Consider the following 26,448-nt stretch of genomic DNA (forward strand, 5'->3'; position numbering starts at 1 on the left):
TAGCCTTGCCTATTACAAAAGTTTTATAAAAAACGGCCCAAATGACATGAACGAGGAATATAATGCAGTAGTGTTGAGGAATACTGCTCCAGTAGCCCAGGGACTCACATCCTTCAACGGGCACCAGGGGAAGGTCGTTGCGGTACCAGGTGATGTTGGGCTTGGGGAAGCTGTTCTGCGCCTCGCACGACGCCACCTGAGACCGGTTCCACCGGGAGAGAGAGTTAACTGCTGTTCAGGGCGGCTGCTTAACAGCCACGCCGCGCTACAACCAAGTCAGACGAAATGCTAATAAAACTCAAAATAGCTTTCCAGAATGTACTAAGAGCCCTCTCTCTGGTAAAACACAGACACCCGGACTGCAGTAAGCAGGAGATATAGAATATGAGCTCCGGGTTCGGTTATGAATACTTCAGGAAGTAATTCGGTTCAATTATGTCATCATGGATATTGAGAGCTGACTCTGGGGCTGAGCGGACGTACAGTCGTACACCCACCTTAGACAAGGCCTCGTTGGTCACCGATATCCCCGTAAGGACCCCCTCGATCACGGGGGGCTGTGGCGGAGCTGGAGGGGGAGAGAACCCTTTAGCGGAGGATGATGAAAACATCTGCTCACATTTGAACTGTTTCTGACGTATGGCCTCAGATCGTAGTAAAATCTTTTTATAACACTCTGAATCATAGCAGGTCAAACATATCGGTACCACTACACCTAGCGACCATTTCTTTCCCAAGTATCAGTACATCTGCAAACTTGTTTCTCCTTTCTCAGGAAGAGTGTCTCTAAAGTATGAGGTTTGCTCAGCAACATGGACACCCCCAAAACATATATCATCATATATCATATTGTATACATTACCCAAATATATATATATATATATATACTTACTTACTACATATATTCTAGTTTATTTGATCTATTTTGTTCTTATTTTGTTCTTAATTGATGTAACTTGCTCTTAATCTCTTATCTATTTTCTTTGCATTGTTAGGAGAGCTTGGGATACAAATAGGTCAGTGCCTTCCGTGACTGCTTCGCCTTTTATTTTGAGCATTTGACAAATAAAAGAACATGAACATTAACGTGATCCACAGACCAACATTGAGAAGACAAAGAGCGCCGTGCAAAAGAAAACCAGGGTTGTCTTGGATGGGCGAGGCGGTGCGGTGGACCTCTGTGTGGAGGAAGAGGGTGTGGGGGGGGGGTCCCCCTGAGCATGCGAGGGCGTGTCTCCGGACCCCTACTCACCGAACACCCGGAGGTTGGTCCTGCCCTCGGCGTTGCCCGCCGCCAGGCCGTTCACCTGGCAGATGAACTCGCGCTCGTCGAGCAGCAGCACGTCCTGCAGCGTCAGCACGGAGCCCTGCGGGTCGGCGTTGACCTGGATGCGCGTGCTGTACTCGGTGTCCCCGTCCACCATCTCCTGGTCGTTGTCGCTGTAGAAGATGCGCGTGCGCAGACCGCTCTCGGCCGCTTTCTGGTGGGCGGGGGGGGGGGGGGGGGGACAAGGAAGACGCTGTTCATTCAATCCTCTACTCTCCTACTCTCTCCTTCATTAAATCCTCTACTCTCTCCTCCTCTACTCTCATTCATTCTGTCCTCTCCTCCTCTACTCTCTCCTTCAGTGTGTCCTCTACTCTCTCCTCGTCTACTCTCTCCTTCAGTGTGTCCTCTACTCTCTCCTCCTCTACTCTCTCCTTCAGTGTGTCCTCTACTCTCTCCTCCTCTACTCTCTCCTCCTCTACTCTCTCCTCCTCTACTCTCTCCTTCAGTGTGTCCTCTACTCTCTCCTCCTCTACTCTCTCCTCCTCTACTCTCTCCTCCTCTACTCTCTCCTCCTCTACTCTCTCCTTCAGTGTGTCCTCTACTCTCTCCTTCAGTGTGTCCTCTACTCTCTCCTCCTCTACTCTCTCCTTCAGTGTGTCCTCTACTCTCTCCTCGTCTACTCTCTCCTTCAGTGTGTCCTCTACTCTCTCCTTCAGTGTGTCCTCTACTCTCTCCTCGTCTACTCTCTCCTTCAGTCTGTCCTCTACTCTCTCCTCCTCTACTCTCTCCTTCAGTCTGTCCTCTACTCTCTCCTCCTCTACTCTCTCCTTCAGTCTGTCCTCTACTCTCTCCTCCTCTACTCTCTCCTCCTCTACTCTCTCCTCCTCTACTCTCTCCTCGTCTACTCTCTCCTTCAGTCTGTCCTCTACTCTCTCCTCCTCTACTCTCTCCTTCAGTCTGTCCTCTACTCTCTCCTCCTCTACTCTCTCCTCCTCTACTCTCTCCTCCTCTACTCTCTCCTTCAGTGTGTCCTCTACTCTCTCCTCCATTAAAGGCCCTGTGCTTATTTTAAAACAAGATCTAAAATGGTGTGTTCGCACAGACTGGATGGCCGGTTTGTGACCAAAACGCAGCGCTAAATTGTGCCTCTAACGCTGCAGTGTTCTGGAAACAGCCTCATTAGTCAACGCTTTCACACACGCCACCCAATGCACAGCCGCCTGCCATTGGTCAAAAATGACGTCTGGACCGGTGAGGCCCAGCAAGGATACAAGGTCACGGAGACGTGGGAACCACTGTAAGGATGGTAGGCGTCATTACAGAGCAGCCCACACATGGCAGTGACTCTGTGTTACCGTCCAACACGCCCGCATTGGACAGCGGGTCAACTGCTGCCGACACGGCCGTTTGTAACATCATTCCAGACGCAGTTAAAGAAAAGTACAAGTGAAATTGAAAAGAGATGAAACAGAATGAAAAGAAATGATGTTTGAGAGATCAGCGATGGGGAAACAAAGCCCAAGGCCACAGCGGGGTTCTGGCCCGCGGCCGCCGGACTCACCACGAACCACTGGATCATGACCAGGCTGGGCTTGGCGTTGTCAGTGAAGTTGTACTGGCAGGGGATCTGGACCAAGTCGCCTCTATACGCCTCCACAGTCTCATCCATAGTCAGCTCCACTTTAGCCCACACTGTGGAAAACACACACACACACACACACACACACACACACACACACACACACACACAGCACATCTGTTAGCCTTCGGTACTTCAGAACATGAAGGCTCCAGCTAGTCTTCCACAAGGTGAACTGAGACATCATTTGTCTTTGGGTGTCGACTGCAGCCCAATTTAAGGTCGGTTTTTAAACACGCCAAAAATCAACACGTTGCATTATCTATCCGTGGAGAGCTCTCATTCCCCACACATCTCGCTCTCCCAGAAACAGTCTCTCTCTCTCTCTCTCGGTCTCTCTCCCCTCAAGGCTAAGTGTAGCCACATCGCTGCATCCTGAGCCAGAGAATGGGTTCCCGAGGCGTCAACAGGGGAGCCCGGACAAACCCGGAGATGAGAGTGCTTGCCAGCAATGTTGGAGGCCTGCTACTATTCTAGTGTCGATTGTATTCTACATCTTTTTGTTCGTACCCCCGTACCTCCATGACATTTCACTAGGGCATAATGTATATGACGGTAATATGGGGAAAATTAGAGCTGAGCTGCTGATGTTAGAAGTCATTGTAGAAGGTATGACATTGTCTAGCCTACTATGTCTACTATGTGTCTTATATGCAATTTGCCAACTTAGTGATCTTACTGATGATCTAATAATAATCGAATAATAGTCAACCTGTTGATCTGTTTTATAACCAATATTATCCTAACTTGAAAAACATATACTTTCATGCTAAATAAACTGCTACTGAGATGTGTGATTGTTTTAATACATAGCAGCGCTGCGCTGCCATTAATGCGTCGTTATTGAAATGGGGGGGGGGGGGGGGGGGGGGGGGAACGAACCTCTCAGTCTCATAACAATGCAACGGCAAAGACTTAAATATCGACTATTTAATCATATATCCTGCTTCAAAACTTGGCCCAAATACATATCAACATAATAAAGAATGTATTCATAGGATGTCTGAAAAGGTTTAATGGAAAGAGGAGCGTGTGTATTTCTGATGGTATTGAATGATAAATACCCTGATATACCGTAATACTGTCATACCGCCTAAGCCTTATTATAATATCTTCCCATTGGTATTTATCTTATCCATAGTGACTCTTTCACTATGGACTAGTGAAAGATTAAGTGATACAGCAGGGGTAGGCAATTAAAATCCTAATGGGTCCAGTTTCAAAAAAAATCCTCAAGCTTGGGTCCGGGGGTCTATCACACATTTTTTATGACCGTTGTTTTCACTGATATAGGACTGCATGTGTTTTATGTACCAACAGTCAAGGTGTGCATTATGATTCAGAGGCATATTTAGCCAATATAAGTACTTAAGGCGCTAGTAGTATCAGTGTCTGTTTGGTCAACAACTGACTATCCGCCACCGTCTCGGAGCAGATCAGGCACACAGGCTTAGAGCTGCATGCAGGCAGAATGAACACTCCTCTTTAAAAGCTCTGTTCTCACAATCTACCTTTCTCTTCAACTGCAATGAAGCTTTCTCTCTCAACTGAAGGCACTCTTTTCTTCTGTCAATTTTGCCGCGCTTGCGTGCACCAGTCGCACAGCTCGTAGGGCAGGCCAGAGGCAGGCTATCATCTGATTGGCTACTGGCATTATAAGGTTTAAGCAAAAACATAGCCTACCATAAAGTTATAGTTAATTTAATGTATTTAACGGGTTTATAAAAGTCACCCAAACATGAGTTGTTAAAATCTCTTGGTCAAAATTATATATACCCGTATTGGTCCGAATATAAGACGACCCTGATTATAAGACGACCCCCCGTTTTTCAACACAAACAGATTTGCAGACCAGATTTGCAGAACAAAGAACAGTGAATTAAACACTTGTTATATCAATGACAATAATAATAATGCCAGTAAAGGCCACGGCACTTTCAAGGCAAAATATGTACAGTATGATTAAAAATTTATATCAAGCAACATTGGGAACATTTTTAAATAACATAGAAAAATACAGGCCACATATTTAACTAAACTTAACCAAAATTAAGCCAAAACTTCTCCTCCGATCTCTGTCTAATCGCTCACACACGTCCTCTGCCCCGCTGTGTTTGCTCTCGCTGTCATCGCTCCCCAGCTGCTCCGCTTCCACCGGCTCCGCCCAAAGCGCGTTTTCTCTGACGTTTTCAAAAACTCTCCGGTCAACCTCACTGAAACGGCCACTTTGAGGACCACGGTAGGATTTGCGCTGACTGTTGACGTCTTTGAGACGTTATTTTGGTGCTCGCCATCTTCTTACGTTACACTCCGTGACCCCAAACATCTTGGCAGCTTGGCAGTTGTTACTTGACTCTGCCTTATTGACGACCATTATTTTAAAATTGGCATCATAGCTCCTCCGCTGTTGTTGATTGACCTGACCCACTTTTGAGCCACTTGTCTCTAATGGTCAGCCTGTCTTTAAACACCGGTAACGGTCTGGTTGTTAAGGACGCTGGACTACTTCTTCCCGGAACCAATTTCTGGCGCAACCTGCGGCCGCGAATGTGTATTGACATTTAAAGGGAGAGGCGAAGAAGAGAAACTGCGCTCTGAATACTAGACCCCGAATATAAGACGACCCGACTTTTTCGGACCTATTTCGATTGGAAAAAAGGCTGTCTTATATTCGGACCAATACGGTATAGAAAAAAATAATCGCATTATTAATATTATTGTTGCAATTGTGTCTCGGTCCGGAGAGGACGTCAGTTGGGTCCGGACCCGGACCGCGGTCCGCCTATTGCCGACCCCCGTGATACAGCATGGATTTTGTTTTCAAATCAATGTCATTTTTATCTGACACTGAAGCTCTAAGAGAGTTAAAGGTCCAGGTAAGATTGGCAAGTTCTAAAAAGAGCGCAGAAAAGACCAAGATTTTGAAACTTTACAACCTAAAACATTTATATTAAGTGCATTTAATGCCCCTGTGATCAGCAGGCAAGATGGATTCCCCTAACCAATAAGGGAAGAGACGCCCTGATTGGTCAATATCAAGCCAGGAGCAGTCTAAAATCAAACTTGTCTCATACAGAGGCAGACGTAGTCAGATATTCTCACAAAACATTTGACTGATTCTGATTTGATCCGACAGACGGCCAAGGCTTTTCTTACGTCCAAGACTCAAATGGAGGCTGTCAATTATGCAGCACCTTTAACATATGGTTAACATGGTACATGTACACACGCCTCCCTGCTCTCCTCAACACCAACACGGGGCACTGCCTCTCGCTCCATATAAGTCCCTCCAGTCCAGTCGCAACAGTCGGGCCCCCGCGCTCGGTCAGCCGTGCCTCTGAGGCATCGACGCGCGCCCCATTGTTCCCACACCTGGAGGGAGAGGCCCACAGGACCGCCGCCTCAGCCAGAGAGGCTCAAGAACAAGCTGAGGTTGAGAGCGTTCATCGTGCACCCAGAGGATGTTGATACGGGGAGGAACACTGCGGAGGGGGGGGGGGGACAGAGGAGGGGCTAGTGGCTGGCAGGGGGAGGCCACATCGCAGTCCATGTACGAGATGACCCGTCTCTATGGGGGCTGTAGTGGTAACTTTTCACGCTAATCGGATTAGCACCAGGGGGGGCTACCGGGGGATTTGACTCCCAAATCCACCCTGGGGCCGGCCTTATCTGCTCTCCACTCTGTGTGCATGCACACAGTCTGGGTTGTGTTGGGTCTGCAGTGTTGAGTTCATGTTATCTGTGCTTTTCTGTGTCTGGACGTCTGCAACTGGACGATTAAGACAAGATATATTTTGTAAAAAAAACAAATCTGTTTTTTTTACAAATCTGGTGATTTGATTTGGCCGTGTTGACAGGCATATTTGACCGTGTTGACAGGGCCTTGTCACCCTGGAGCAACGGTTCTGGCTTGGAGAACAGAAAAGGTCAGCACTTCTCCACAACACCATTACTCGGGTTTGTCCACACAATCGAGGAGAGCCAAGAAGGGAGCATCACAACATTTCAAATCCCTTGATAAAAGAGGCTCCTTTGTTTATATCTTAGTATTGAGTGCTTTGTTGGACAAATTCTTGTAATATATAAATGTAATATAGCGGACAAATTTATTTGTCTTTTGGCATGAACCTAAGGGGCTATCACATCGCTTTTTATGGCATTTTTTTTAAAAAGGTTACAGCTAGTACAGCTTAACTCAAACTACTTAGCTAAATCTTAGTTAATGGCCATCAAGTACGAACGGAAACAATGGTCGTTTGGGGCAACAAATGAGCGCGCTCAGTAATTTGCGGGGTAGACGGGCATTGTTCCCGGCCTGGACAGAGAGACCCCGACAACCAGCTTGGGACAACAGCGGGGACAGAGGAGCCTTGGTGGGGTTAGAAAGGCGAGAGGAGGGGACATCTTGGCATACAGTGGCTCATTATGCACCAAAGGCGCGGACAATAGCTGCCGAGCCTAATCCCGGCGCTCCCAACGTTAGCCTCCCCTCTCTGATTAAGCCCGTCAGGCTGGGGCTCCGGGGGTCCCCCTCAGCCACCGGTCAGCTTCCTAATCAGCTGTGACACCAACAGTTGGCCTCATTTTCATTTTAATCGAATGGCCCCTCCGCGCATGCCTGGCCAGCCATGCGCTCAGCGACGTGCCGCGTGTTTCTGCTGATAAACGGGGTAAACACGAAGCGGAATCCGGCGCTAGAGCAGGGGCCCGCTCAGCGCAATTAGTGGATTATGCTGATGTGCGCCCGCCAACCACAACCTGGGCTCTCCCTATTTTGACTTGGTGCTTGTGCCTGTATAAGCAGGGCTCCCACACTCAACCTCCTCTGCCTGCAGGGTCAGCCTCACTAATATTAAGCGATCCCGCCGTGCCTGGAAAAACTTTCTTGACCACGATGAGTTCTGGTTTATTGTTTATACAGCGAGGGCTATCTCAACCTCTGAGCCATCTTCCGTTCTTTACCATGGATGCAATACCGTTTCCACATGTCTTTTATTTTTCGGGGGAACTAGACCTAAGATGGTTTATCATATACCCTGACTGGCCATGAAACCATAATAGCAATTTACGGGCTAAAACAGATCTTAGAATGGGATTCCATTGCCCAGCATGCTGAGACCGGCCCACTGCAGCATGTAGCCTGAATGGGGGCAGTGACCTGCTTTACTCTTACACGCTGCAATCAATACCAGCCTAGGGGGGGTCATGTGTATGTGTTCGTACCGAGTTCTGACGGACATCCAGGAGGGGGGGGGGGGGGGGGGGGGGTATGGGGGGGAGCAGGTGGGAGTAGGCCTGCTGCAGAGCCCAGAGATGAGAGGATTTCTCCACACACACATTTTTGTGTGATCTTTGCAGTGAGGGCTGTGTGTCTCTGTGTGTGCATCGGAGGGTGTGTGTCTTATCTCACATCAAAGACTATATATACACATTCAGCTCTGAAGTGCAGAGACGAGACTCCCCCCAACCCTCTACACACACACACACACACACACACACACACACACACACTCCGCTGACATGCTTGTGGCTTTTTGGAGGCCAGCCTCCGGCACAAATCTCTGTGGTGGTTCCCATCCCCGGGTCAGTCTTTTCACAGAGCTCAAAAGTCTCTGAGACAAGCTTAGCGGCCGACAAAGGGCCGAGAAGGAGCGGGCTCAGATCTCCTGAGAAGCGTACCTTTTATTCGCCCGCACACACCACACACACACACTCACTACACACGCCACACACACCGCAGCACAATGCCAGAGCTTTTGGGTGCATGCAAGGGCTTCTTTCTTGGTGCCGCGGACAAAACGTCTCCCGGCCAGTAGCATTCGCTCCGGCGGGTGTGAGACGACATGAAAGTGTATTTTGGGACCCCGTGAGACTCCCGTCGAACACGGAACGGGTCAGAGTCGCCGTGACGACCGCTCGGGTCCCATGCACTCGTGGCGCACCGCGTGCCGCGTGGCGACGCGTTGACTAATGTGTGACATTGATTCCGGTGTGTTTTCCCCGGCCCCTGACACAACAACAGCCCCCAGAGGTCCCCGGTGCTCGGGGGCTCAGAGGGAAGGCGCGCTCGTTATCTGGGTGGGGGACTTCTTAAGGAGGTGCATTCATCTTTCAGGACCCCACCCTGTGGCAGAGGCTTCATTAAAGGATCATGAGGGGATGGGTTATTTATGCTGGCTGCGTCTGTGTTGACAGTGAGTCGGCCATGAGCTCGCCACCGAGGGATGGAGGCCATGGAGAGCAGGGAGAGCTGACACCTCATTAAAGGTCAACAGGGTAAATACTGCATCTGCAATGGGTGGTGGTGGGTGGGGGGGGGGGGTTTGGGGGGTAGTCAAACAGTGAACGTGTGTGTTTTAAAACAGGGAGGTGTGAGATCCGTGAGTACATGAGAGAAGGAGGGATGACAAATCGAATCACCCTGAGGTCCATGGCTCACAGCTGTGCTGCAGGTCTTCATACGAAATGTACAAATGTACAAAAAGGTAGCGGGATGGCAGAGATCCCTATAGTGCACTGGATACAGAGTTTAAAGTGTACCAGCTCACTGGGCTCTGCTTTTTTAGAAATGTGATATCAACCAGCATATTCATTGCCTATTGCTCACGAAAGACATTATTATTATTATCAAAAGCCCAGTGATAACAGTGGCCCGAAGTAAGACTCAAAAGTGACATTCAGACACCGCTGCCTCTGATATGACAAGAGAGTGTAAGAGGAGAGGCGGGGGCCCAGGTGTGCACGGCTGTTATTCCAACATAATAAGACCTCCTCCCTGCCAGGCCGACGTCGACAGCAGATCCCCCCCGCCGGCAGACACTGACAAAAGCGCTCCTTATTCCTGACCCGCGGTCACCACGGTAACGGGATATCCCCCCGGAGAGCGGCTGGCCCGCGGCGGCCGCATGTCCCAGGACGTCTCACAGCAGGACCGCCGCGACAAGAGGGGCCCGTGAACCACCGCATTGCCCACGGGAAAGTACCAACATCGAGAGTGTGTATGTGTGAAATGTGAAGGCTTTTAGGGTTAGGGTTATTCTTATCATGCTTCATATCTGCCAGTTGTAGTCTAGGATTTGATTTTGCAATTTTGCCAGGGTATAATAGTTCCCATCTATGTGTGTGTGTGTGTGTGTGTTTGCCCCTGTCCAACAGCAGGACGAGCTATGTCGGACCCCTCCCGAGACACAGCTATCAAACGGGCAGCGGTTGGCCGCTCCTCCTCGGCCCCCCGCTGACGGAGGCTTAATGCCCTCAAAGAGAATATCAGAGTGATCACAGGTGCACACACCGCTGCCTTAATGAGGTGGCACACTGAACCAAGTCCAGAGACCCTCGCCTGCTGCACACACACACATGCACGCACGCACACAAACGCACGCACATGCACGCAACCACAAATACACACACACACCTACACCACACACACACACACACAGACAAACACACACTGTTACAAGCACACACACACACACACACACACACACACAGAAAGAGACAGACAGACAGAAAGAGTGAGACAGAAACAAAGAAAGAGAGGGGAACCGAAAGAGGGGGAGGGAGGGGGGAGGGATAGACTGAGGGAGAGAGAGAGAGTGTGTGTGTGTGAGAGAGAGAGAGAGAGAGAGAGAGAGAGAGAGAGAGAGAGAGAGAGAGAGAGAGAGAGAGAGAGTGTGAGAGAGAGAGAGAGAGAGAGAGAGAGAGAGAGAGAGAGAGAGAGAGAGAGAGAGAGTGTGAGAGAGATAGAGAGAGAGAGAGAGAGAGAGAGAGAGAGAGAGAGAGAGAGAGAGAGAGAGAGAGAGAGAGAGAGAGAGAGAGAGAGAGTGTGAGAGAGATGGAGAGAGAGAGAGAGAGAGAGAGAGAGAGAGAGAGAGAGAGAGAGAGAGAGAGAGAGAGAGGATTGGATGTGGTTGTGAATTGCATTCTCTCCATTTTTCCCCGGATGCTTTTATTTTTCCATATATCTTATGGTATTAATGGTATCAAATAATTGGAATTTGTTTAATTCAGTCCAAACTTTTTAAAATCAGACGTCCATGATAACACACACAATGAGGCATAACTTGAAATAAACACTTTGTTTCTAAACATGGTTTCAACCTTTTACATGCTTTAGTTTTTTTACGCCATTAAGTCCAGTGGACGAGGTGCTTTTGTCCCAGTGGGCCGCTGAAACGCTGCGGTCTGAGGCCCGGATGAATCCATACAAAGGGCCGCTGACGCGCTGATAGCGGAGAGAAGCCGCAGTGTTGTGTGTGTGTGGGCCCCGACGCAGCGCTGACGTTATCGGCTCTCATCTTATCAACCCAACCATCAGCACCCGGCCGGCAGCTATGCATTAGCAATGCCAGGGCTGGCTAAGCACCACAGGTCCTGAAAGTAGCAAAGAAAGCCGAATGACACCCAGGCTTAGGGTGGGGATAGTGGCTGGCAGGCCCGGGTTGTCGTCATTGTTTAGTCTCATAAATCAGCCCAGCATTGTCCCCTCGGTGCCCGCAGCACCAGGGCCGCGTGAAGGGGAGGGGATCTGCTGGTTGGAGGGAGGGAGGTAGAACAACAACCCGGGGCTTACGGCGGGATAGGGAGGAGGCAGACGTGTGCAGGAGGGGTGGATCCGGTGGGGGCTGGGGTACTGTTGATAGCGCCAGCGAGGGTCACAGGGGGTCAGCTTCTGGTGATCCTTGAAGGCTCACCTTCAGGGTGGCTCCTCCGGGCTGACGGCCTCGGGAGATTTACAGCTTTATCTGTTTTCACAACAAGCGCGCTGCGTGTTTCAGAGTGACACGGGCCTTTGGAGAGAGGCGTCCGCACGACGCCCCGGTCTGGTAGCTCCCGGGGGCCGCGGCCGTCCTAGAGGTCGAGCGCACAATGACCTGTGTGTCCCCCCCCCCGCCCCGGCATGGCTGGGGACAGAGGGAGCATGAGAGAACCTCCTGCTCTTTATTATCTCTGATCTCTGGGAGCTGGGTGGGAGTCCAGTTGTTGGCGACACACACAGAGTTATTTCGACCGCTGAGAGACCCTCTTGTTTCACAGACCGGGGGTGTGGGAGCGTACGGACCCCTGCGCCGGGACCTTGAGGAGGAGCGATGCGGTCGCCCCGTTCCCTGGACTGTGTGTGTATGTGTGTGTACAGTATGCGTGTGTGTGTTTGTGTGTGTATGTGTGTGTGTGCGTGTACTGTATGCGTGTGTGTGTGTGTGTGTACTATGCGTGTGTGTGTGTGTACTATGCGTGTGTGTGTGTGTGTGTGTGTGTGTGTGTGTGTGTGTGTGTGTGTGTGCATTTTGCGTGCGTGGTTATCAATGACAAAAGAGAAGGGGGGGCGGAGTCTTCCCCACTGACTCAGGCAGCTGTTAACAATTGGGAGGTCCGCCCCCCCTCACTATTCCACTTCCTCTTAAGGAATATGGGGGCTAGGGGGGAGGGGGGTGCTGGGAGCCCTCTATGGGACACCTGTGCCATTTGTCTTGTGAATGTGGGAGGGAGCAGACCGGGGGAGGGGGCGGCACCAGGGATATGTGGGGGAGGGGGAACAACGAAGGAGGAGGGGGGGGGGACCACACACAAAGTTTTAAGTATTGCCTCCTCCATGCCAACTACACCTGTGTAGCCACAGCAAATCCTGCACCCACCCCTACCTCCCTACACACACACACACACACACCAATGCACAGACGCACACACATACACACACACACCAACACACATACACACGCACACATGCACACACATACACACCAACACACAGACGAGCACAAACACACGCGCGCACACACACACACACACACACGTTCTCCTGGATGGGGGGGGCTTTCCAGGGTCTGATTGGATGACGGATCCGTCGCTGCCGAAAAAGTTGAAAAATGTTTCAACTTTTTGACGGAGCCTTCAGCGCCCGGACCCACAATGCATTGCGCGTCCGTCCCCATTCAAAGTCAATGGGGATCAGTCAACGGACGGAGGCAGTGGGCACGAGGCGTTAAGACACTGTGGTGTGATGCGACCGGATAAGGCCGAGCCCGCAGAGAGACAACGCGGAGACGCCTAGCGTCGGACCACCCCTCTAACACCGATAAATTATCTATCAGCGGATCAGTGCATCGCAATCCACTCGGGGTCCAGGTGAACGTCTCCGGGACCAAAGGCACGCCAGGCAGGAAGGGGAAGGTCTTTGAACATGAAGGGAGAAACAGCCTCTGTGATATACGGAGGGATTCACAGCCCCACCAATTAGGACATTTTTGTGTTTTAATGGTGCAGCAGTGCGACGCCGGGGGGGGCGACGCGACGTGAAAAAGCGAGGATTTATTAACCAGTCAAAAAAAGAGCCGCACAAAAAGATAACAAATCTCCCCGTGCTGACAGAGGGATAACGTCCTCTCTGAAACCCGCCCCGTCTCTCAGCGGTACGTCGGCAGAGTGCTGCAGCGGCGGCGGCGGCGGTGCTGCCGGTGGTGGTTATTTAAGTATCTCTTTATCCCAGCTCTTTGATATGCCAAGTTCAAAGACCCGACACGGATCACCTTGATCTGCGGACAGGGGGCGACCTGGAGAATTAGCAACTCCTAGAACACTGAGAGGAAGAGTCTTTGTTGGTGGACGTCGAGACAGTCGCACACGCACGCACTTTTAATTAACGGTGATGGTATTAAAGTGCGCGGCGGCGAGCGGACACGCGTTCCTTTTGATGTGGGCCCCGCCCGGATCCTTTAATCAAGTTGAGGCTAATGCCTTTGTGAATAATGAAACGCTGTTTCTAATCAAATTGATGTTTTCAGATAAGAGGGCAGAGGAGGGGGAGGGGGGGGGGCTTTTCAAAGTGAATTGTTTCTGATGTAAGGAAATGCGTGCTCCCCCCCCCCCTTTGAATCTGCGCTGTTTACAAAATGTAAACGCAAGAAGAACGCAACACAGGAGCTCTGCTCCACTCTGCTCGGCCCAATCTGGCAACCGGTTCATCACAGTCAACAAGCACTGAGTGGAACGGCTGCATTGTTTTACTGATTCCTTACATGGGTCTCTTGTGAATATCACTAAAAGATGTTCCTCTTTAAATACTTTTAATCAATCTCCATTTCATTGAATAAAAATAACTAGGTACCTTCACTTTAGATACTTTGGTTCTTCATTGTATTGTGGAAGAGCAGAGCTAATTCCATATTGGTTTCTCCCACATCTCTTACAAAAACGGATGACGGGGCGAGCCATAGAAAACACAGATAGCACTACAAATACACGCCTTCTGTCATGGTATCCACACTTCATGTGGGCGTTGAGTCTGTTCCTCCTGGTGTTCACCTGGTGGGCTTTGTGTCCTGACTGATTTGGCGGTGGGCCCTGTTATCCGCGGCCTGGGATCTAATTGGCTGACTTCCTGTGATAGGTCACCGGTGGGCTACCGCTGTTCCAGCAGATGCCAAGCCGGCAGGAGGCGGTGGTGGCGGCCAGTGGGGGGCCGCCATGACTCAAACATCCTCTACTACGCCTCTAGACATGGCTGGTCAGAACCAAACCACTGTGTTCCTCCAAAGCTCTCTCGTACAACAACACAGTAGCGTGTGTGTGTTAGGGTGATAGACAGACAGCGGGCCCTTGGTATCTCTCAGAGCTGGGCCGTTCCACGCGGGGCGGGGCGGGGGGGGGCGGGTGGGGGGAACGTTGGCGAAAGGACACGGTTTGACGTAACGAGGAGCAGACAGCACTTTGGGGAGCCATCCGTAAGGAACAGGAAGCTAGAGGGTCTCTGTCACATCACTATGACCATATGGGGGCAGTTCAAACATGGAGGCTAATCTCCCCACTTAATTTCCAGGCTTAGGAGACGGCTTCACGTATACTGCGAGAACCTCCCCCTGGACAGCTTGGGGCCCGTGATACAGAATGACCCCATCACACAATATGGCCTGCTGGCGTGATCTGTTTATATATATATATATATATATATATATATATATATACTGTATATATATAATATTTTTGTAAACATTTTTTGGCACTATAACATTGTATATTTTGCATCTGAAATCTACTTCTAGGTTATATGAGAAATATCTTAGGCCATTTATAATCATCTGGCATTAACAGAAACTGCTGGCTGCTGTTTGAGATCACAGGACATGTTTTCTTTGTGCTGACTAAGCTAGTCTCTGATTATAATTACAGTTTGTGGGAATGTCAAGCGGAAATGTATAGCAGGAACTGCTTGTTTGGGTCAGACAAACAAGTCTTTTTGAATTCACGTGTGGTTAATACAGTCGTCAACAGAGAAAAAGATTGAACATTTGTATTTTGAGAACCTTCGACTGATTGCCGGTAACACTGTCGGTACAATGAGAAGGGCTAGGACGCTGCTGCCCTGCACGTAGCACAGCCACTGGCAGCGGACCAGTGAGATTAACAGGAGTTAGCAGACGATGCGTTGTGTTTTCTGATGTCCACGCAACTTTTTTATCTGAGAGCCCCCAGTGGAACAGAGGGATTTTTGAAGACATTATTTTATCTGTTTAGTAAGGTTAGGATGACCTTATTAGACTCGTCCGGAGAGATGAAGGGAAATACAGAATCAGTACATGTTGCAGAGGGGAGAAAAACAAGAGTGAGAGACTATGGGAGCTGTCCATATCCACAGTCCGTCCTGGTCTCTGACCACGTGAATTAGTCTTGGTTCAAGACTTCTTCAAGTTCATTAATGACAATTCTTTGTTGATTGTTAATTAGACATGTTTCTGGCATTAACATTATAGTGCATTGCAACACACAAAATACAAGCCATTACAAAAATAAATGACACGATAATATGGGTGATAAGTTGCATAATACACAATATGATTGTATTACGAGATAATCTTATAATGTCTTGACACAACCTCATCCAAATAGCCAAGTAATTGGGGGACATTTCCTTGGTAAAAACGGTGAAGCGGTTCTGATAACCGAGAGGCGATCAGACAATGAGTGGAAAGCAGAGCAGATGTGTTGTTCCAAATGGCATTCCATCATATGCTCAACAGTTATTCCTCGGCTCCCTTCGTCGCTCTCTTCACACCCACGTCACTTAAACAAAGCACCGTGTCCTTTGAGGCCAGCCATTAGAAACAATACTCTCAGTAAACAAACGCCTCCCTAAAGCAACTCTGGGGAGCCCTGAATTAATGACCGTCTGTCCTGCCGGGAGCCAACAGGAGGGGCCGTGTTTGGTCCAGGCGGACTCGCACTGAGAGCTTCTGTACACCACTTATTTAAGCAACGCATCGTGTTGTTAATATGTTTGAACGAAATCGGCCAAAACAAATTGTATTGTGATTGTGATATTGTTAATCATACGAAGTATGATTTGTCGCTGTCGCTCATTTCAGATCACAGTGTCATGAAGCCACAATGTAATGTATGAAAATGATGTTCGTTGATGACGCTCATTCTGGTAACATGTACGAATGGTAAGTAATAATGTGATAAAGCTCACAGCCGAATGCAGAAGGCGTCAACATCATTAAGCCTGAGGGCAACAATAACAGTAATGGGCTATGACGCTGGGATGATTCCCCTTTGTGCTCCGGGTGCTACTTAACATAGACCCCCCCCGACACAGAGCTGACAGGTCTAGGAACTGGTCGCTTCTCTTTCATCATCACACGGGTGACGCCGTTCAACACCCACATCGTTCTAGGGAGGTTGTGTGGATTAATTAGGGGACGTTGTCATTTTGGGAATTAAGATTATTCATTTGGTTATTTGCAATACAGTCAAAAAAAAGAATAGGGAAGGAAGACACTACCTCGATGCCAGGCGAGGGCTGGGACTCAGTGAACCCAGTGAACGGCCATCAGGATTGAATGAAAATCTATTTCTACCTATCAATCATACAGAGGAGAAGCAGCCCCACACAGACCATGTTGATGGCACGCTCCATTAGGGAGAGCGCACCCTCCAGGAGAGACGCTTTCTCTTGGCCCCAGGGTCACTATGAATATTCATGCGCATATGTAGTCCTGCCTGCACAACTGCACTCATTCCATCAAAGCCATCCCCGAGTTATCCAGACCTCATTATCGTTAGATGCCACGTCAGTGTGGGAGGCAGCCTGGCATGAGGCCAATGGTAACATGATGCTGCTCTACTATATTTCACAGGGATATGATCGTTTTTAAGGATAATCACCAGGGGAAGAACAATTCAGAGGGGCTGTTGGGAGTCACACTCAAAAGTGTGACACCAAAAGCTTCGACAAATACCTTGACGATACAACACTCAATTCAAACTTATCCTTACTCAAAGAATTAGAAGTATATAGAACTAAACTAAACTAGCGTACTCCTACAGAACACTAAAATTCTAGTACTAATGCCTTTAAGCATTTCACATTTTTTTAATGCAACTGTGTCTGGGAGCCCAACGCTATACAGAGAATCTCCTTGGGAAGATCCTTTTACCTGCTTCCCCAAGAGACACTCGTTCATCAGTTGGACAAGTAGTTTGACATAACCCCAGAGAACAAAAGGAAACCGGACCACCTGACATTCCACAAGACAATGGGATGGTTGGAGGGGATGTTTGGAGCTAACATCCAATAGACAGAGGCGCTTGTGGCATTTGAATTGTTCTGATACAGGCATCATATCCATTACAGGGATTCAGACCTTTAAATCCAACGACATAGAGCTTCTGTCAGATTTCCCACTCCTTAGGCATGCAGACAGGGAGATGCATTAAATGTAACTCTTAACATGTTCTCATGAGTCATTGTGCTGTGCGTAGCCACGCTATTGCCCCTTCTGAACTTAAACACGTAGTTCATCTCCTTTCCTAGCTCCTCTTTGTTTATGTTGGTAACTTAGTCATGTCATGTCATGTTGTCAACATTGGGTACATGGAGCAGAACAAAGTGGGTCATATTTTCAATGCTTTGGGAAACGCTTTCTTCATAAAACGTGTCCGACATCCCGTTTATTGCATACATACATTTTATTCATTAGTAAGCTGTCGTCTTTCAGAACATTTCATTGCTTGCACTAAATAGAGAGTGCATCCTCACAACCCGAAATGTGTTGTTGTGCTATATACAGTTTACGGCTAGCAGTGTGTAGCTACTGGACTCTTTAGTGTCCTGTGTATTTTCGGTGGATAAGCCTTTTCAGTTTTAAAAAAGTAAAATCAATTATAGGGGACCTTGTTTTTCCATTTTGGGTTGGGATTGCTCATTGTCAAGCGTCCTCCAAGAGTTAGGGAGTAGGGGGGAAGGGGGGGGAACTTCCTCCCTCAAGACTTAGTTAGATGGAGATCTGATCCCGCCTGGATAACCTTCTCCAGGTGTAGGACTCCACACTGGCCTGAACCTGGTGGTGTGGCATCTCTATGGATTTTATTCTACTTTTGTTATTTGAACATGGTAGTATTTTGTTTAATGACAATACAAAACAAGTTAGGTTTTTTCTACATCGTTTTTCAATGGTCTCTTTAATTCAAATAATAAGTAACTAGAGATACTGCAAATCGACCAAAACAATTTGACCGAAAATTAGAACAAATGTTCCTTATGGTCCAAATATAATTTTCCCTTAACCCCCTTAGGATAATTCTCGTTTTAACCTTCCATCTCCCCTAACATCAATAAAATGATTAGTAGTAGACGTTTTTGTGATAGTAAGATACACGTGTCGTCAGGCTGTAACGCTTTAATACACAAGTCGGAGAAAGACTGACAAAATGCATTCTGGGAAAGGAATTCAGAGACAAACCGTACTGAAGGGAATGCAGCCGGCTTGTCAATGTAAGATTGAGAGGTAGAGGTTGGACAAGGTGCCAACCATTGTGGCGTCTACCATTTCTCTGAAACCCGAGCCACGCATGGCAACCCCCCGCAGCTTCCGATGGATCCGCCTGACAACCGATAAATGGGGAGGCAGGTGTGTGTGTGTGTGTGCAGATGCTCCCTGAGTCCCAGAAGAAGAGAGGGGAAGGAGAAAGGAAACGCTTGGTGAAAGGACCAGGAGAAGGAGGGGGTTTTCCAAGTAGCAGAACATCAGAGGGGTTTCGGCGGGTCCCAGTGGCATTAGCCGGCCCCGTGCCAAGGCTTGGAACGCGGCCCTAGAGATGGCCATGTGTCCTGCAGATGGGCGCCACTCAATATAAAGATGGTCCCTTTTCGTGTCCAATTGTGCTGATTTGTACAAAAAAAATGCTCTTTTTTTTTTTAACTATTAGGCACTGGCTAAACATGTGCACACCAATGTGGAAATGTGTGCACGTTACAACTACTAAACCAAGTTCATAGTTCATAGTTTCTGCCCACAGTTTCTGCCCACTTCTTTAAGAAAACGTCTTACAATGACATTAGCCTGTTTGTAGTGTTTTGGAAAGGCGTTACTTTACAATTATTTTGACTATCAACAGACTTTCTGAGACTAATGAAGTCTTTCAACTTTCAAGGTTGTAGCACAGTTTGGAACAAGTCTTACTGTCGCATGGGTAAGAGATATTTATCCCTTCCTAATGCCATATGACTGCCACTGGTTAAAAAAAAATATGATAAAGAGACATGAATACATCTATCCTACATTCTTTCAATTCACTTTTAGGTCATAAAGTCCATGGATAAAAATTTAAAGCAAAAGCCAAGTGAAGATTATTTGTGGCCTGGGATGGTTTGGTTCCAGAGTGTGTGATTTGCCATGATAGAGTTTAAAGCCCTGGCTCTAGGCCATTGTAAATGCTCTACCCCACCCCCGTCTGCCTTTTCTTCTTTTGGGCAATATTGACTGTTATTCAACATACTGCTTAGATCTGCAGATTCGAAAAAGAGGCGCATTAGTCTCTAAGGCAAATTTGTCATTTATGGATTTTTCTCTGTTTAAAGAACCGTTATGAGTATACAGACAAGGCTCAGAAGAATTTATTTAGCACTGGGAGAGATAGTCGATGTGTAGGGAATTCCTAAAAAAAAAGTCTGGTTTAAACCTTACCTACCCAGTGTACACAGTGGCAGCTGTTGGATCCCATTCCAACATCAATGATCTGTGTACTGTGGAAAGCAATGCAGTATGCAGGGCAAAAGCTTTTAGGTTTTTGCTTAGGGGGGAGATGTTTGCTCATCCTCTGGCAACTGATCTGAACAATGCTTTTGATCATTCAAAACGCATGGCTTTGTATTGCAGAGAAAAATAGCCGTACCTGGGGATTTAGTGTAGAAGGTATTGTGATTTCACAATTCCATTTGATTTGGTTCAAATGGTCCACGTTCTATTTGATATAGATTTTTCTCTCAATTCAATAACGGACATTTTAGTAACAAACCAGTTGATGTCCCTGATTTTAAGCCAGCAGTGGCCGTCGTCCTTTGGAATTGAAGCTCATCAGAAACTTAGCACGAGGCGTGCTAGCAATACGATTTGGCGAAGATCACCACACGACCTCTGGATTTTGAGACTCTATATCAGATTGTTCAATTAATATTTAAAATGAATAGGAAAAAGTATATCTTTACTCGACCCTAGTTCTCAAATTGCCTTCGCCACCTCAAAGCTCAACACTTTTATCCACCTTTCATATCTTGGATCCACCAGTGGGCAGGTTTGAACTCAATGAAGGCTAAGTGGCAGTTCTCAGCGTAAGGAAGGCTCTAGAGGGGGAAAGGCTCAGGTCATTCATAGTGCCAACACCACCAGGCATTCCATAAATGTAATGATCACTATTTAAAAAATTCCCTAAGAGACATTCCATTTTCTCCCCTCCATCAACTTCTTTTTCCCCCCACTTTGGAATTCATTCCTGGCTGATCGATGTTTTGCAATTGCCAGTAAAAGCTTTATAACCAGGCTCCAAGGGATGCAGAGGGGGATCAGAACGGCACACTCACTTTAATGAAAGACAATGAGTCAAGTATGCTCCATTCGGTATCGGTCATGCCTGTCTGTCACTTCAGTCTAATGCAGTAATCCTGCTCGAGCAACTGGAGCCAACAGCTGCAGGCCTTTTGCTTCATGGCATCCACAAACCCCCCCACTGCCCACACCGGAGGAGCATAGAAGGAGAAGGAACCCCCTGCATTTCCCTCACCCTCTGCATTCTCTCATATTTCCCACATAAATGGTTGTCTGAACAGAATGTTTCAAAGGATTTTGGCAGTCCATTTCAGCTCAAAGTTTGTTACATTATATAGTTTGTGGGTTAAGCCATTCATTGGACGGGGTTAGGAGATGTGGGAAAAGGGTTGCCAGATATTCTTTTTGCTTAACTTGCATCTTTTTTTAAGAAGGAACATTCTTAAGTGGTTGTGGAGGAAGAACCATCTGCTTACTTTAAAGATCAGTCGTAGTACTAGTGTTGAGTAAAATACTCTCTCCCAGTTGACACACTACACTTGTGTTAATACTGTTGTAAACAATCGTGTTAGCTGTGCGCATAACCAAGTCTATTTCAGGTTCATCACAGTTTACATTAGCAGACAGGACCTGAGACTAGGGCCACACATAGTGCATTTAGAGTATTTACTGGTGGGCAGTACATTGATTACATTGATTTCTTTCTTTGTTTCCACAAATGATTGGCCTGTCACTTAAATGTAATGAATACTACTTAATAGTGTGTTCTTTGTTTTAACACGTTGACTTTAACTTAAGAAGTTAAACGATGTGTTGTACTAGTCCTCTGCTTTGACGACATTACATCAAAAGAAAGGAAAAACAACGTGCGGTGTGTTTTTGCGCTACTAGACCGTGGAGCTAGCCTGCGGTCGGTAAGATGAGAGCGGCTGACCGACTGACCCCCAGTGGGAAGAGGAGTCCCGCGCCTGATGTGGCTGATGAAGGGACTAGAGGGAGGGCCCTTGGTGAGCTGGCCGCTGTTGCTGCACTGCTGTTTACATGAAGGGCCAATGTCGTCTGGCCAGAATGCACCGGCGGTGCCAGCATGGATTCCTGGCTGTCAGGCACCGGGTCCCCCAGGGGACTGAGTAATATGGTGCCAAATTCAAACCTAATGCAAAGAAACGTGAAGTGATTTGTACATTCTGTGGACGGGATTTTATCTAGAAAACAAACAAAATAAAAATGAAAATGTTTTACTAGATTCATTTATAATTAGATTTAGTGAGTAGAGGCTTGTTTGTGTGTTTTAGCAGTGGTGGGAAAGGGCGGATGCAGGGCTCTGGACCGAGGGCTATGTACCGGTGCAGAGTGCCAAGATGGGCCATGATTGATCCAACCAAGGATCCATTACCTAGATGAAAAACATCGCTCTCGTAGTCTCAGATTGAGTTTTACTGACGGCATATCAAAGCTCGGCTAAACGTAACCCGGTCACGCTCGCATGTCTCCTCAAATCAATTCACCAGTCTGAGTTGAAAGGATGTCATGTCCAACTGAAACGGTGCAGTGCAAAACATACACAAGCACTGGACTAAAATAAAGTTGGTTATTGATCGGGCGATGCGGACAGAATCAGGATGAGTTATTTAGACAGCCACAATGTAACTACAATGTAACGTGGCTTCATCAGAGTGTTCTGCCTTCGGCCGCCTTGCCTCCACACAACAGCCACACGTCCACCGAAAGACATGAAGCAGAATTGGTTCATGGCTTTTAGCTCAAGTAAAACCCATTTACCTGAACCTTAACTGATTTGAATTTTCCGGCCAACAAACCAAAACAAAACCTAATTTATTGTCTTAGAATAGGCAATGGCGGAAGGAGATGGGAAATACTAAATGCTATGTAAATCATAGCAATTGACAGCGGATTCCATTATTGACTTTTCGATGTTTGTTTCAGTGAAACCTTTAGTGAAGGCAACAGCTCAAACACAGATTCTGACATGCAGTTCTGATTAAGTCCAGGTCGCTCTTCACTGTGGTCCACCTGTACGATGAATGAGTCGCCTCTATTGTTGTTACCCTGCAGGAGAGCCTTGAATAGATGTGAGTTGAATGGTATCACAGATCTGGAGCATAGGTTCCTTGCCAATTCCTCTGCTTACTTAAGTTAATATCACATTCTTCCAAGTCAGCTCCTCTATACAGCCTACATCCCGTGGCTTCCCCTTATATAGGGGGCCAGCCATGTCCACAACCACTAACGTTCGGGGCTGTGCGTTTGCTGCACACACGCCCTCACCTCCCTTCAGCAAACGCTCCCAAAGCAACTCTCTCTGAATGCATGCAAGGATTGGACTCGCTGCTCTTTGGTCCTTCAAAAAAACATCTGCTTTCAGTCATAGGCAGTGAAGTGTTTATGGTTTTCATTGAAAAAAATATGAGGGACTGTATTAAATATATAGGGATGAAAAGACTCCCCTGAAATGGTCAGAGTTGTGGTAGTGGTCGGTTGTTGGCCAAGCCCACTCTGCTTCGTAGACACACTACATTGTGATAATAAGGTACTGCCTCACCGTGAGCCCTTAATCTATTTTTATTCATGCTTATTCTATACAGGAAATTAATAAATTATTTATACATTAATAAATTAATGATATTCGAACAAAAGTTTACAATAGCCCAACGACGTCAGAGCCCAACGATCAATTCCCAAAGTCATTCAAATTATAATAAACTGAAAAACAAAACCTATTCAAATTGTATTCAAATCTTTAATTTAACTCAGACAATTTCACAGCGAAGGGCCTTCCAACTGCCTTCCACAGAAGACAGGCTTTCTGTTTGCTCCAAGCACTTTATGCCTGCAGGGACAATTTATGGCAATGCTGACATATCATCAAGTAAAGAAAGAGTGCTTTGAAAGTACCAAATATATATATATATATATTATATATATATATATATATATATATATATATATATATATATATATATATATATATATATATATATATATATATATATATATATATATATATATATATATATATATATATATATTGTCTGCTACAATTAACATATATTGATTACTCTGGTGCATTTGAATGTTTTATCAGAGCCTACATTGTGCCTCATTGTTACAATAGATGAATCCAGAAACGGCCAGTTTGGGGAGTGAGCAGTTGTAACCAAACTAATAAGGTTACCAAAAACAAGGAAGAAAAACAGTCAGATACATGAGGAGGGATTCATCCGAGCTCAACCCTCTTGGTCTACCCGATTACCAATATCTCTGACTATATCTCAGTCATCACAGCATTGTATGTAAACCACTCATGGTTGAATTACAACTCGGCTTTCCTTCAGGTTGACATCACATGAACATCACATTAACCGGCGCTGCTGTTCCATTTTTGACCTTATATTAGATTGTGTTTCTCCAGGGTAATACACTGCCCAAATAAGTGAACTACTGACCACCACAATGTGAAATTAACAGTCTTTCAGAGGAGAGTCCTCCAGGAGAAGCTGGCACTGGCACTGACACCAGCTCCTCCTGGGAATACGGTCACTTAAAGTCTGCTTTTGTTGAGTGGAACAGATTGAAAAACTATAACAAAGTACAATGTAAAATGGTGACTTATAGGCCTACTCTTCGCGCCTTCAGAGGAAGGTAAGCTTAAAAAAAAAAAAAAAAACGCAACGTGCCAGTTCGCCAGAACTGTATAAAAACACGATCGTTTGCCATCCTAACTGCTTACCACCAATTAAATAAACGAAGAAATCATGTTTTCTGCATCTACCCAAAGGACCTCCGTTTCCAAGCGCCTCAACGCGCACAGACGCGCGTATACCGCGGTCATCCAAACTCCGCATGTTGAGCCGAACCAAGATGCTACTCACCGCTCAACGAACACAGGTGGAGAACCGCCAGGAGCAATATCTGGTGCGGAAAAGCCATGTTCCGGATGCCCTTCGTTAACCGTCCCGACCTGAAGAAAGTGTGGTGTTGACTGGTGAGTGGTGGGAGCAGACTGGTGAAGGGTGGAGGGCAGTCTGGTGAGGAGAGGAGGGCTGACTAGTGAGGGGAGGAGGCGGACCGGTGAGGGGTGGAGGGCTGATGACTGGTGACTGCCGGGATAGTTGCAGAGAGAGGGGAGGCGACTTCCACTAATCTGTCTCTTTCTCACTACTTAGCTGCCTACTTACTGCCTCATTTATCCAGTTATTCTCTGTCAAACCAACGTCACCCCGTAGTACCAAGTGACCAAACAACAAATTATTCGTTTAGAATTTTTGTAGCGATATCAACTGTTTTATATCACTACACTATTTCAAGTATTGTTTATGTGGTACTTTTGAGCATGTAATTATAATTAATGACAATAACATGTGGTCAATAATCATGCATTCCATTCTAATCTAAATTAGGCCACTATCTACACTTGCACACTTACTTAGTTCATTTCTAAACATACTAGTAGTACGCTAACAAGGTATTTAAGTAAGCTACATAAGTAAGAGTTGACTGCTACAGCTGTCTCTGCACTCACGACACGTGTTCTTCCAGAGCGCCAATGGTGGTGGTGATACATAATACATTCATATAGCAGACCTTCCTAAGCTTAGCGAATTAATCTGATCAATCTTCAACAGTATTCAGAATACAGACATCTGTAATGTTTTATTGTTTTGTTGAGTAAAAATGCCTTAAAATGACTTTTGTGATTTTATTATTATTAGTGATTATTATGACTTGTTATAATGCTTCTCACTGGATCAACACATTGTCAGCAGCAATATGTGTCATACTGTATCCATGATGCCTTGATATAATATGATTGTAACCTAAAGGGAATAGTATTTGAGCCCTTAACCCTGTCCATATTTGATGGCATGAGGCACAAAGTTCAACCGCGTTGGTTCCCGTTCCCATGACCCTCAGTCCAACTCAAATAGAGTCAAACATGGCTCCATTAGTGACTTGTCACACCTGACAATGATAACCCTCTTCTTCCCAATACTGGATCGAATATCAATACAACAACAAATCTATATTTAAGGTGCACATACTTCGGTTTCATTCCCTAAAAATCTCATGTCGTCAACATATGTTTAAAGGGGTGTGATGTTTGTCGTTGTTTGGACATGCTGTTTGTGTAGGCTTATGCAGATCTACTACTGGAAGGTAGTAGATCTGTAAGAAGAGTTATTGTATCTCAATGGGACCTTCCTGATCAAATAAAGAATAAATGAAAGAAAATAGTGTCCTAACTATGTAATTGAAATCCCTTTAAACCAGGGGTCACCAACACAGTGCCCGCGGGCACCAGGGCGCCCGCAAGGACCACATGAGGCGCCCGCAGGCCTGTTCTGAAAATAGCACAACTCATTCTTGAACAACTCTTTCCCACCTTTTTTAAGTCATTGTTGATAATTATTGTGAAAAATCATTAACATGATCAGTTTCTTCACATAGATGAGTATCATTAATCAATATTAACAATATATAACTAAAGGCAAACTGAGCAAATTCGTTATTTCAGAAGAGTGTATCAAACTGGGTGCCCTTCGTATGACCCATGAAGTAGCTCTCAGGTTCAAAGAGGTTGGTGACCCCTGCTTTCGTAAACCTTTAACCCTAACCTGCCTTCATTGTTACACATATGTGTTTGTATGCATCATGAGTACTGTATTCACAACACACTTCCATTGTAAAGGATTTCCCAG

At 46.7% G+C, this 26,448-nt stretch overlaps 1 protein-coding gene across 2 annotated transcripts in view; it reads right to left on the reverse strand.

Moving 5' to 3' along the window:
- The window catches only part of mcama (melanoma cell adhesion molecule a), a 37,667-nt gene extending 12,811 nt beyond the window's left edge, over positions 1-24,856 (reverse strand). For both annotated transcript variants that reach the window (XM_060056425.1, XM_060056427.1), the window contains exons 1-5: positions 24,622-24,856; positions 2,832-2,962; positions 1,253-1,481; positions 498-568; positions 109-196 (exon numbers count right to left, since the gene is read on the reverse strand). In XM_060056425.1, coding sequence (XP_059912408.1) covers positions 109-196; positions 498-568; positions 1,253-1,481; positions 2,832-2,962; positions 24,622-24,679 — 577 coding nt within the window. In that variant the 5' untranslated portion in view covers positions 24,680-24,856. The remainder of the gene's footprint in view (positions 1-108; positions 197-497; positions 569-1,252; positions 1,482-2,831; positions 2,963-24,621) is intronic.
- Between the last annotated feature and the right edge of the window lie 1,592 nt (positions 24,857-26,448).

This window comes from Gadus macrocephalus, chromosome 7 (assembly GCF_031168955.1).
Source record: "Gadus macrocephalus chromosome 7, ASM3116895v1".
NCBI lineage: Eukaryota > Metazoa > Chordata > Actinopteri > Gadiformes > Gadidae > Gadus > Gadus macrocephalus.